This window comes from Neopsephotus bourkii, unplaced genomic scaffold (assembly GCF_033783945.1).
Source record: "Neopsephotus bourkii isolate Nb327-2 ecotype Australia unplaced genomic scaffold, CSIRO-AGI_Nbou_v1 NB_1675, whole genome shotgun sequence".
NCBI classification, from domain to species: domain Eukaryota; kingdom Metazoa; phylum Chordata; class Aves; order Psittaciformes; family Psittacidae; genus Neopsephotus; species Neopsephotus bourkii.
Window position 1 is genome coordinate 572,438 of NW_026902149.1, and position 12,388 is coordinate 584,825.

Genomic DNA, 12,388 nt, shown 5'->3' on the forward strand with positions numbered 1-12,388 from the left:
ATGGCAGGGCTCGGGGAGGCTGGCTGCTCTGGGAGGCAAACACCACCGCCTCTTATCAAGGCTCCTGCCTGCCCAATCATCTGATGTGTGTGCCCATACCTGCGTAGCAGGGGCGGAGGGCAGCCCTCCCGGGGGGTGTGACACCACCCTTGGGGTGGGAGAGGGCGCAAGAGGCTGCCTGGGCTCTCCCCACTGAGCAGGGACACCCCTAGCAGGGCTGAGGCTGCAGGAGGGCTCAGTGGCTCAGCTCCCTGTCCCACCGGGGGCCTGCCGGTCCCACTACCTGCCTCGCTGCCTCTCCAACCAGGTCAAACTCTTCAGCTTGACTGGGAAGCCGAGTGACATCCGTCGGGCTCAGTGCACCAAGCCAGGGCCAGGAGGAAGCCGTGCAGGGCATGTGAGTGGTGCAGTGAGTGGGAGGCTATTATTTGGGTCTCTGGGATGTGAATGTGTGAGTGGAGGGAGCAGCTGAAGCTGGTTTCTCCGTATGGGGTTTTATGGTGTCTCATGGGTCACAGGCTTTCGTTGATTCACCAAGCTCCTATAGCGATGTGTGATAAAAGCCAAGCTCAGGTCACAGCCTGCCCTTTCCCTGGGAAAGCTACTGAGCCTCTGGCTGCGTGTTTCATTTCTTCAACTTCAGGTTATGTCTTTGACTTGTGCAAGGATCTGGGCAGTTACACTCAGCTCTGGGAGCAGCAGGGGAGGCAGAGCTGCACAGCATTAGAGCTATTGAACAGGCTGGGCCACAGGCAGGCCCAGGCTGGTGGGAGAGGCTGGTATTTGGGCTTGTGTCCAAATGGTGCTGGCCCAGGACGTGGAGCGCTGTGGGGACCAGAGACCACACTGTGTTTCAAGGGGGTGAGTTGCAGTCACAGCTGCATGCTGTGTCTCAGGCTTTGTATCACAGAACCCCAGGCGGGTTTGAGTTGGAAGGGACCTTAAAGCTCATCCAGCTCCAACCCCTGCCACGGGCAGGGACCCCTTCCACTGGAGCAGCTTGCTCCAAGCCCCTGTGTCCAACCTGGCCTTGAGCACTGCCAGGGATGGGGCAGCCACAGCTTCTCTGGGCACCCTGTGCCAGTGTCCCACAACCCTCACAGGGAAGAATTTTTTCCTAATATCTAATCTACCAATGCCTCCAGAGCACAGCAGAGGGGGAGCCTCATGATGAGTTTGCAACTGTCTGCACTGGTGCTGGTGGGGTGGAGATGTCTCTGTTTCGCCTTCCCCAGCTGCTAAGCTGCATCTTCACTCATCTCTGCTTATCTTGCTCTTGGAACAGGACTGATCTCCCACCTGTGTTTCCCAGGCCAGGTCTGTGCTGCTGACCAATCTCCACCAGTACAAGAGGAACCTGGACGATCACATCAGCAAGCTCATCAACAACCAAAGCTGCATTGCAGTGAGTGCCATGTGTCAAGGGAGCCCATACATGGGCACAAACTGGAACACAAGAGGTTCCACTTAAACTTGAGAAGAAACTTCTTCTCAGTGGGGTGACAGAACACTGGAACAGGCTGCCCAGGGAGGTTGTGGATTCTCCTTCTTTGGAGACATTCAAAACCCGCCTGGACACGTTCCTGTGTAACCTTATCTAGGTGTTCCTGCTCCGGCAGGGGGATTGGACTGGATGATCTCTTGAGGTCCCTTCCAATCTCTAACATACTGTGATACCCCCGAGTCTTTGTGTCCCACACAGCCCCTGGAGCAGCCTCTGCTCCTGGTTGCTCCCAGCTTGCCTCCTCTACTCCTTCCCTTTGCCCTTCCTGGGACAGCAGACAGGGCTTATCTTCCACCCCACTCACTGCAGTTTGTTTCTCACAAAACTCAGGGATTAACCATAGACCTGTTTTCAGGAAGCTTGATGTAGCCCTCTCTGGTAGCACAGCCCTGTCTCCAGGAGGGGTGATATTACCCTCACTGCACATCCCAGCAGAGCAGTGGTGAAGGCTGGGTTGACTGAGTGTCCTTGGAGGTGGGAAGATAAACAGGTGAAAAGGACCCTGCCTGGAGCAGGCTTCCCAGTCAGAGCAATGGGCTGGTTTCACATTGAGTTTATGCCTGGTTTAGTGTCACATCCATTTCCCATGCAGTAGCTGTCTCCAAGGGACCTCCCGGCATCCCTTCAGAGGCTAAAGCTTCCCAGTGGGGCTCCTCAGAAGGGTTGAATCCAAATGGAAATAGAGCTGCATTTTCTCTCCCTTAGCCCAGGGCACAGGGAGCTCCCTGGGAGCAGAGGGATCCAGGAACTCCTTCAAGGCTCTGACGAGGCTGGCTGGGACATCAGGAAATCAAACTCTGGGAGATTCAGAGGAGAGGTGTAAGGCTGGGGGGCTGTGGTGGTGAGCTGCTGAGGACAGCGGGATGTGCACAGAGCTGCTCTTTATTTGGAAAGGCAGCAGAGGGAGCTTGATGGGACACACTGACATTGCTTGCAGCACCTCTGAAACTCAACAGCAGGTGAAGGGGATGGAGCGAGGCCACCCTGCACTGCTGCTTGCTGTCTCCCTGCAGAACGAGGCAGATGTGTTCAAGTGGGTGATCCGGAAGGAGTTCCAGGAGCTGCACAGGTACATTGATGAGGAGAAGGCCACCTTCCTGGAGAGCATTGAGAGGAAGGCAACGCAGCTCATCACCTCTATTGAGCCTCAGGTCAAGCAGACATCAGATGCCCTGCAGAGGCTTAAGGAGATGCAGAGCTCTCTGGAGGCACTCAGCAGTGAAAGTCAGCTTGGTTTCATCCAGGTGAGTGCACTTGCTAGTGAAGGTGGTGACAGTCTGCTGAGCTCTCCAGCTTTCAGCCCACTGTCCGTAGCCCTGAGCCCTGCCCTGGGCAGTGGGTACCCTCACCAAACACCGCTGAGACAGTACCAGAAGCGAGATGGAGGTGCTGTCTGTCCAGCCAGGCTTTCCCCTGGTGGGAGAAACCTGCCCTCCACAAGAAGCAATACCTGTAGCTCTCCCACAAGAGAAACCATGAGCCACAGCACAATGGCCGCACTGGGGCACACTGAGGTGCAGCCACCTCTCTGTGCTGTCCTCACCACGGCCAAAGCTGGAAGGGACAGCTCAGAAACAGCCCAATTGCTGAGGAACAGCCCCAGCGGGGTGGGGGCTTCCTGCCTGGAGCCCACACCTGCACCTTCCCCTTCAGCTCCCCCAGGAGCACAGCGCCCTCCGGCAGCATCTCCAGTTCTGGGGTGATCGGCACTGCCCGGCCCTGCCCTCACGGCTGCCCTCCCTTCCAGCCACCTGGCGGGTACCTCAGCCCAGCTCTCTCAGCCTGGCTCCAGAGCAGAGCTGCTCCAGCCCCCGCAGCAGCTCCGTGCCCTCCTCTGGCCTCGCCCCAGCACCTCCCCGTCCCTCTCGCTCTGTGTCCGTTTGTTTCTCTGCTTCACCAACACCCCGAAAGTCCCCGCCCGCCTCCTCCCCGGCCGAGCCGCGGGCTCTAGGACCTGCCCGTCCTTGCCCGCTGCGGGGCGGGACGCGGCACCGCCGGAAGTGCCGTGTGCGCAGGCGGGGCGGGAGCCATGGCGCTGTACAGCGCGGCCGCCGCCGTCCTGGAGGGGCTGGAGCGCGGCGCCGGCGGCGTGAAGGCGCTGGTGTACCACAGCCGGTTCCCGGTGCGCGGGGCCGGGGCGAGGCGCGGGAGGGGCGGGGCTGGGCCCGGGGCGGGGCTGTGCGGGGCGTGTGCGGGGTTGGGGCGGGCTCGGGCCCGGTCCGTGCCCCCGGGCAGCCCCTGACCGCCCCGCAGCACGTCCGGCAGCTGTACGCGCTGGTGTCCGAGACGCTCCGCTACTCGCCGGTGCTGGAGGAGCTGCTGGCCGCCGCCGCGCTGCTGCAGGCCGAGAAGAAGCTGTCCCCGCAGCTGGCGAAGGTGAGCGGGGCCGGGGGGCGGCAGCGGCGGCGGGTCCCGGGGCGGCGGGTCCCGGCTGAGCCTTGTCCCCGCAGGTGCTGGTGTACGACCTGCTCTTCGGCAAGGGCTTGAAGTGCGGGGGCCGCTGGAAGGCGCTGGCCCGGCGGCACCGGGCCCGGCTGGAGGCCGAGCTGGCCCGCCTGAAGGTGCGGCAGAAGGTGAGCCGCAACGAGGACCTCCTGGCCCCGGCGCAGGCAGCCGGCCCCGGCGGTGAGTGGGCCTCTGGGCGCGGTGGTGTCGCTGTGGTGGCGGCAGTGGGTGGCCGTGTGTGACCCGGGCGGCTCCCCCAGCATCCCAGGTACCGCGCTACGTCCGGGTCAACACCCTGAAGACGTGTGTGGATGACGTGATTGACTTCTTCAAGCGGGAGGGCTACTCGTACCTGGGCAAGGCAGCCAGGTAAGCATTTCTTCCTGCTGCCCCACCTTATCTGGGCTGTCAGTGAGCAGCAAGGGCTTGGGATGAGGTCCTGTGGGTCAAGGGGTCGTTGGTCTCGGTGCTCAGGGTGCCTGGGTTGGGATGTCCCCACTCCCGTGTTCTGCCCTTCCTTGCACTGCCCGGCACTGAAGGAGAGAGGAGACGTGGGACAAAGGGCGTCAGCCTGGGCTCTGCAGAGCTCTGGTGGGGGCAGGATGAGGCAGGACCACGTGTTCATCATCCCTGTGCCTCGTGCGCAGTGTGGAAGAGCTGAGGGCCCTCTCCGGGAAGAAATTCGTGTTGGACCTTCACCTTCCGGAGCTGCTGGTTTTCCCTCCGCAGACAGACTTGCATGAGAACCTGCTGTACACTTCAGGACACATCATTCTGCAGGACAAGGTGGGCAGCTGGTGGCAGGAGGCTGCAGTTGGGGAATCCCCTGACAGGGGTGGAGGGAAAGCTTCTTCCCACATGCCAAGGGCTGTGCTCGTGCTTTACTGCAGCAGAGAGCATGAATGCAGCCGGGAGCTCTGGGGCTGCCCTGTGGCTCTGCTTCCGCCACATGTACGGATGGGGGTATTGCTGTGAACTGGGCTGTAACCCCCCGCAGGAACCGGCACCAGCTCTGGGAGCAGTGGGAGGCTGCGGCTGGGCAGAGGCTCCTGGCAGTGGGTGCTGGTGGACTTGTCCCCTGCTGCTGTGGCTGCCTGTGGCCCCACGGTGTCAGCCATGGCTGAGGAGGGGCAGGGGCTGCTTCTTGCCCCCTCCGCTCACAGGGCTTTGTCCTCCCGCAGGCCAGCTGCCTCCCGGCCTTCCTCCTCAACCCTGCTGCTGGCTCCCACGTCATCGATGCCTGCGCTGCGCCTGGGAACAAGACCAGCCACCTGGCAGCCCTCCTGAAGAACAAGGGGTGAGGGCAGGGCTGTGTGGTGCTTGCTTTTCCCTGGGTAGGCTGGTGGCCTGGGGAGGGTGCAGGGGGATGTGGGATCACACATCCGCAGCCCCTGGTCCCTCTCCCTGCCCAAGACCTGCCCCGGCTGGGGGAGCAGCTCCCGAGCACTGCCTGGCTGGCCCTGGCCGATGGCCGGTGCATGATCCTGCCAGGGCAGCGCGTTCCTGAGGCCGTGTGGGATGTTCACGCGTCTCTTGGGCACGGGGCTCTGCCTTCAGCCAGATCTTTGCCTTCGACGTGGACACCAAGCGCCTGGCCACCATGAACACCATGCTGATGCGCGCTGGTGTCACCGGTTTCCAGCTGGCCCAGCAGGACTTCCTGACGGTGGATCCTGGAGACCCCAAGTACAGCAAGGTGGCCTACATCCTGCTCGACCCATCCTGCAGCGGCTCAGGTAACACGGGGGGCTTTGGCCGCCCACCCCTGGGTGGGCTGTGGGCGCGCAGGCCCCAGGCGATGGCTGCTCTCCCCGCAGGGATGGTGAACCGGGTGCCGATGGCAGAGGCTGCCCCAAGTGCCGAGCGGCTGCAGGCGCTGGCCGGCTTCCAGCGCAAGGTGCTGAGCCATGCACTGAGCTTCCCGGCTCTGCAGCGCTTGGTCTACTCCACCTGCTCTCTGCACCAAGAGGAGAACGAGGACGTGGTGGGGGCTGTGCTGCAGGAGTGCAGCTCGGCCTTCAGGTGTGTCTGGTGGTGGGGGGATGCAGAGCAGGCGCTGCGGGGCCTGGCCCTGACCCTCGTCCCATGCTGCAGGCTGGTGGACGCCTTCCCTTGCTGGCCCTGCCGAGGACTCGCTGCCTTCCCCGGGGCAGAGAGCTGCCTCCGTGCCTCTGCTGCCGACACCCTCACCCACGGCTTCTTTGTGGCTGTCCTGGAGCGGCGCAGGGATGGGCCTGCGGCCTTGAGGTGAGAGCGGGCCCGGGAGCTCTGTGGCCTCCAGCAGCTCCTGGGGGTCTGGGGACAGGCTCGGGCTGGTGGCACACATAGGCTGAGGGTGCTGCTGCGTTCCTGGCATGGGGAGGAGGAGGGAAGATGGAGGGGTCCCAGGGCAGCACGAGGAGAGGGCAGGAGACACTGTGCTGTGTTGAGTGGGTCTCAGGCCCTTTGCTCTTCTCCACAGCTCCCTGCCTGCGGCTGCTGCTGACAGCCCGCAGCACGGCAAGGGAACAGAGCCAGGAGCAGCTCCCAAGAAGAGGAAGAGGAAAAAGCAGCGGGTAAAGGAGGGAAACAACCGGTTTAGGATGCACAGTGCCCAGCCGGGGCTGGTGGGGATTGTCACCCTGCTGCCTGCCTGAGCTGTGGCACAGCCTCCCATCATGGGTAAACTCAGCTGGTTAAGGGTGTCTTTTACCATGTTTTGTTACAGAAACCCTTACCCTGATATGGGCTTTCAGAGAAGCTTGTGACTGACTGTAGGGATGACCCAGAGCTGAGTTTCTCTCTCTCCCTGGTCTTTTCCAGCACGTTTGTGCAGCCTTGCCTGGCAACTGCCACTGCTCGAAGCAGAGGCAAAGTGGAGGAAAACAAGGGAAATAAAACTAAATAGTAATAATAGTACAACCAGTATTGTTCAACCCTACAGGTGTAGTTCAGCAGTGGGAGCAAGTACCTGTAAGCACAGTGCTGGGAAGTGGCCCCTGAGCCATGCCCTGAGCTTCCCGGCTCTGCTTCACTTGGTCTCCTTCACCTGCTCCCTGCACTGGAAGAACGAGGATGTGCTGGGCACCGTGCTGCAGGAGCAGGGCTCAGCCTTCAGGTGTGTGTGGCATGGGGGGGATGCTGGGCAGCATCCCAGGTGCCAGGGCTGCTCTGGCACCCGCGGCCCCTCAGGCAGCTTGGTGTCTGCACACGCTGGTCCCTGCCTGTGCCCCGTCCTGACAGTGTGCTGGTGCCTGGCACCATGCCCCCTTCCCCAGAGCAACCGGCTGTCCCCTCACCTTGATAACCTCTACCACCTGCAATTGGTGGTACAACTCCTGCAGGCACTGTGAGAAGCCCCTGTCTCTGCCAGCTTCACACAGGGGGAAGATGCTCTGCAGGAATTTCATCTTGGCATCCTGCTGGGCAGCCTCCTTGACACCCAGGGGATGAACAGTTGTATTGCGCATCACTTTGGTTTTCTGTCCCCCTCCCCTTCCTGTGTGCTTCTCTCGGATGTCCCTGAGCCATTCCTCGTGGATGCCGGTGTCCACCCCACTGTGGTGGGGACAGTGTGCCCAGTCCAGCCCCACTGCTCCTCAGTCCCTCAGCCCAGGGGAGCGGCGCTCCTCTCACACAGGGCTCCTGCTGCCTCACTGCGCCAAGGCTCCCATTCTGCCTGCTGCCAATGCCCACATCCCACCCTGGCTTTTCCTTGGTTCCCTTCCAGGTGGAGGGATGGAGTGTTAGGTGGCTAAAGAAGGGCAGGTTGGCATGGTGGTGGGGCTTATCTGGTGCTCACCACGCGTAGGTGATGCCCAGCAAGAGCTTTCTGTCCTGGCAGAGCTGTGGGAGGAGGCACTGGGTGTTTTAATCTTGGCGGCTGGGCTCTTCTCTGCAGGCTATCCATGATCTAGTTCCTAGGAGTTCAGCTCCCACCCCTGGCTGTGGTAAGCACATGAGAACAGGACAAGGGCAGGAGATGGATGGGTGACAGTAAAGCGCAGTGTCACTGCAGGAGAACGTGCCTGTTGGGTTCTGGGAAGCTCCATTAGACGTGGTCACTGGCACATCATGCTCCTTCTGGAGCTTCCTTTCAAAACCACAACTTGTGCTACATTTTGGCAATAGAATCCCCACACCTGCAGTCACACAAAGCCCACCAAGCACATTCCGTGTGACCAAAAGTGTGATGCCTTTCTTCCTGCCAGTGGTGATGTCACAGGTGCCATCAGCCCCCAGCCCCAAAGTTTGTGCTTTGCCCAAGAAAGCTGTCCCCAGCCCAGCCCATCCCCAGCACTGTGGGGAGAGGGGCAGGGGATGTGGCTGCCTCCTAACCCAGCTCAGCTCCCCTTCATCTTTGACCCACATGTTCTGGGCACAGAAGTGACTTGCGACCTCCTCTTGCAGCACTAACACAAGCTTTGGAGGAATGAAAAGCATCTCCTCTATTAACACTAGGGAAAAGTGGACAACGGGTGCTGTGGGGCATCCCCAGGTCTCGGGGAGCAACCACTACTTCCTCTTGCTTTGGATCAGCTCCAGCCCTTAGTTCTTGATGGCTTCTCTGGTGAGGACAAGGCCACTCTGGTCGTCATCAAAATCAAAGTAGTCTGGAGGAGAGAGCGGAGAGGAGCAGGCTGGGGAGGGTCTGTGGGAAAAGGGTCTTTGGAAAAGCTCAGAAGGAAACCTCAAGTGCAGCTCCCCCAGTGTAGGGCAAGGCACACGTCTACCGTACAAAAAATGCTTCCTTGCACAATTATTCCCAGTTCACAGATGTGTCTGGCTTGCAGGCACCCTGGTGGGTCCCTCCTGGCATCACCAAGGGGAAGTTGGGGACAAGGAACCCTTCTCAGCCCGGAGGGCCCAGCTTTAGGGCAGCCTCCAGAGGCTGTGCGGTGGGGAACTGGAGACAACGGCTCAGGATTAGCCTGGGGCTCCCACCTTGGCCGCTGGTGTTGGGTCATCAGAAGGGTGCAGCTCCCACTCCCCAGAGGGAGCTGGCAGCTGGGGGCAGCCTCTGCTTCGCTCTGGGGAGGCCCCCCCCTGCAGCCCTGATCCAGCTCTGGGGCAGCAGCACAAGAGAGACGCGGAGCTGTTGGAGCGAGGCCAGAGGCCACGGATCTGCTGCGAGGGCTGGAGCAGCTCTGCTCTGGAGCCAGGCTGAGAGAGCTGGGCTTGATGAGCGCTGAGGTTACAAACCACCGCACGGCTCTGACAGGCCGCGGGTCCGTCCCTCGCTCGCAGGGCACAGCTCGGGGGAACAGGCACGGCGCTGCTGTCGGCGCCGCAACACACGGCCACGGCCACGGCCACGGCCCCGCGGGAGCACCCGGCTCTCCTGCAGGAGGGGTGCCCGGAAAAGGCCGCTGCGTCCGCAGACCGCTGCGGACAGCGCGGAGCCGCGGCCGGGCCCGGGGAGGAGGCCCCGCCCCTCAGGGTGCATCGCAGGTGCCCATTGGCTGAGAGCAGCCCAGGGGCGTGTCCCTGCCGAGACGCGCGAACGCGGGGCGACTTAAGCCGCGCCTTGGGGGAAGTGCGCTGCTCGGAGCGCGATTGGCGGGAAGGCGCCGTGTGCTGCGGGCGGTGGTTGGCGGGAAGGCGCGGGGCGCTGTGGCGATGGCGAGCGGCAGCAGCAGCAGCAGCAGCAGCGGCAAGGGCAAGGGCAAGGGCAATGGCAAGGGCAATGGCAATGGCAATTACAATTACAGTTACAGTGGCGGCCGCGCCCGGCAGCTGGCGGAATGTGAGAGGGCTGCGGGTGAGGCCCGGCCCGGGCCACAGTGGAGGCTTCCCTCGGAAGGGCAGGCCCCGCCCGCGTCCCCCTTCCAGAGCTTGGTGCGGTGCCGGCACCTGCAGGACCTGACCGGCGATGGAGGGGTGCGCAAGCAGGAGCTGCGGCCCGGCACTGGGGAGGCCATGCCCTCAGACGCCTCCGTGGCAGGTACTGTTGGGGCTGCAGGGCCGGTGGTGCTGCTGGCTGAGGTGTGGCTGGGAGCCTCCTGCCGCAGCCGCCGGTTCTTGCATCTTTCTCAGGGCTGTGTGTGGTCTGCTGCGTGCCTCCGGCCACCGTCCTGTGGGGGGTGCTGCATGAAACCCGGGCCTGGCTCCCCTTGGGTTCTGGTGTGTTCTGCAGCAGTGCTGCACCTTGTTTGATGGGCACAAGCTGGCAGGCTCCAGTGCCCGTCTCTTGAGCAGCTTGCTTTATAAATGGCAATTGTTGAATTTAATCTGTGGCTAGCAGGATTCAGAAAACCTGAAATCCTCAGAGGCACAGTGAAGTCAGGGTCTCATGCTCTTCTATGTCATCTACATCAGTGCAAGGTCCTGCATGGGCTGTATGGCTGGTGTGATGTGTCTGCTGGGGGAAATGGAGCAGACACAGCCTTACTGTAAAGGATCCCCTGTGCTTCTAATGAGGCAGTGCTTGTGGTGGGCAAATCTCAGCACTCTGGATTTTAGTGTGAGGTCAGAACAAGAATTTAAAAGTGCTTGTATTACACAGTATGTCTTTCTGTTTCAGAGACTGTCTGCTCTCCAGATCAGTATTCTAGCACTGAGATACTCTGTTTAACTTCTCGTGGGTGACATGAAATGAAAGGGCATCTTGACCTTGAGAATAGCAGGGTTTAGGGCTCCCACCTGTGCTCACAGTACACAGAAGAACTTTGAAGCGGAAAGTTCTGGAAGTGCAAAGGCCTGGTGCTGTATCAAGGGAATTGCAGACTCATAGACTGGTCTGGGTTGGCAAGGACCTTAAAGCTCATCCAGTGCCACCTCCCTGCCATGGACAGGAACACCTTCCTCTAGAGCAGGTTGCGCAGAGCTCCATGCAGCCTGGCCTGAACACTGCCAGGACTCATTACAGTTCTTTTCCTAACTGGGTGAGAGCTGGCATCACACACACAGCACTCAGGAGAGTGGCAGGGCTCAGAGGGTCCCCTTGTACTTTTTGCCTTTGTTTCTTTTCCCGGGCCTTCAGCTTTGGTTAGAAGAGGGTTTGTTGCATATTTTTGCAGATAAAATTGGGGCATTTTGATTTCTAAAGCTGAAGTTTCCAATTCTTTAAAACACAAAATCACATCTTTTAACTGGATAGGAATCAGGACTGTGAAGCAGCTGCCTTGCCTGCTGATGGTGTTAAAACAGTCAACTTGGCTACTTGCATGTGATCAGGTATTTGATACAAAACACAAGATGATTTGTGCTGCCTCTGCTGTTCTACAGTAGAAGGAAAAAAGAAAAGCAGGATAAAATGGTGGCATTGCAGATCTGACTTCTGATGCTGCTGTTGCTGGAGATGAAATCAAACTCTTGCTTTTTTCCTCACCTCTGGCTTTGGGCTTCACAGTGAATTTCTCTGGATACCTGGAACACCAGGATAAGCCCTTCTGCAGAAACTGCTGCAGCCAGTCTCCTGAGCTACTGAAACTTGGGAAAGGTAAGTTTGAGGCCAAAAGTTTGTCTTGTGACTCAGAATTGTAAAGACCAGCCCCTTAAGACACGTTGTTGAATGCTCTTTAGTGTTTGGGGGTTATTTGAAGCTTTTAAATCTTGTTAATGGAGTCTAAAAGCCTCCTGCTTCACATGGGTGATGGTCAGTCTGGAACTGATGACCCTCTGGCCCTCTTGACTCTTGGTGGCATGGGGGTGCCCTGAGGCAACTGCTCCTCTCCTGGTGCTCTTAGATCAGGGAAGAGGAGGCGTTGTATTGAGTGTGTGCTTGGTACCACCACAGGCTGCCTTGACAGGAGGCAGTTGACCATTGCAGTTGCCGAGGTATGAGCTACCAAGGAGCTCTTCCTGCAGGCTTTGGAGAAATAGCTTGGGGTCGGAGGAGGGTTCTGTGTTTGATTCTGATGACCTTCCATGTCTTGTTGAGACAGACATCACGCTTTTGGGCTTGGAAATTGGCCTGCTGACAATGAAGAAGGGAGAGTTGTCAAGGTTTGTCTTCACACCGGCTTACGCCTATGGGCAGCTAGGCTGTCCTCCGCTCATTCCCCCATGTGCCACGGTCATCTTTGAAGTGGAGGTGCTGGACTTTATCGACTCGGCAGAATCTGACGCGTTCTTTGAGTTGACTGCTGTGAGTTGCTCTAACGAGGTTTGAAACCTGAACCTGGCGGCTAAACCTTTGCTGTCTCTGTCTCCTTCCCCTTGCTGAGCCGCGTGCATTACGTATGTTTAGCTTGCAGACGCGTGCATGCTCACGCTGCCCTGCTCACCTCCCCCTGTTTGTGCAGAGGGAGAAGCTGGGCGCTGCCTTTGTTTGCTCCTGCGTGCTGGAGTCAGGCTTCCATTCCACGGGTCTAGGGTTTGTTTTTAGCTTTACAAGAAACCTCCTGGTTGCAGTAGGGGGCACCAGCTGCCAGGGATTTCCCCGAAGGAACAGTAAGGAGCTCTCTGTAGAAACCCTGTGCCAATGGCAGTGTCCGAGTGCCTCCCCCAGCTGCCACC

General features: G+C 59.7%; 1 protein-coding gene across 2 annotated transcripts; it reads left to right on the forward strand.

Annotated features, from left to right (window-relative positions):
• Nucleotides 1-3,507: 3,507 nt before the first annotated feature.
• On the forward strand, nucleotides 3,508-6,844 carry LOC133224304 (28S rRNA (cytosine-C(5))-methyltransferase-like). Of its 2 annotated transcripts, none has more exons than XM_061375720.1 (10): nucleotides 3,508-3,626; nucleotides 3,758-3,880; nucleotides 3,955-4,129; nucleotides 4,210-4,318; nucleotides 4,597-4,735; nucleotides 5,131-5,246; nucleotides 5,507-5,685; nucleotides 5,767-5,971; nucleotides 6,044-6,196; nucleotides 6,411-6,844. In XM_061375720.1, exons 1-10 carry the CDS (start codon nucleotides 3,534-3,536, stop codon nucleotides 6,583-6,585), a joined length of 1,467 nt encoding a protein of 488 aa, XP_061231704.1. In that variant the 5' UTR covers nucleotides 3,508-3,533; the 3' UTR covers nucleotides 6,586-6,844. The 2 variants fall into 2 exon arrangements, with proteins under 2 accessions (XP_061231704.1, XP_061231705.1); XM_061375721.1 differs by having other exon boundaries at nucleotides 3,519-3,626; nucleotides 3,770-3,880.
• The last annotated feature ends 5,544 nt before the right edge of the window (nucleotides 6,845-12,388 follow it).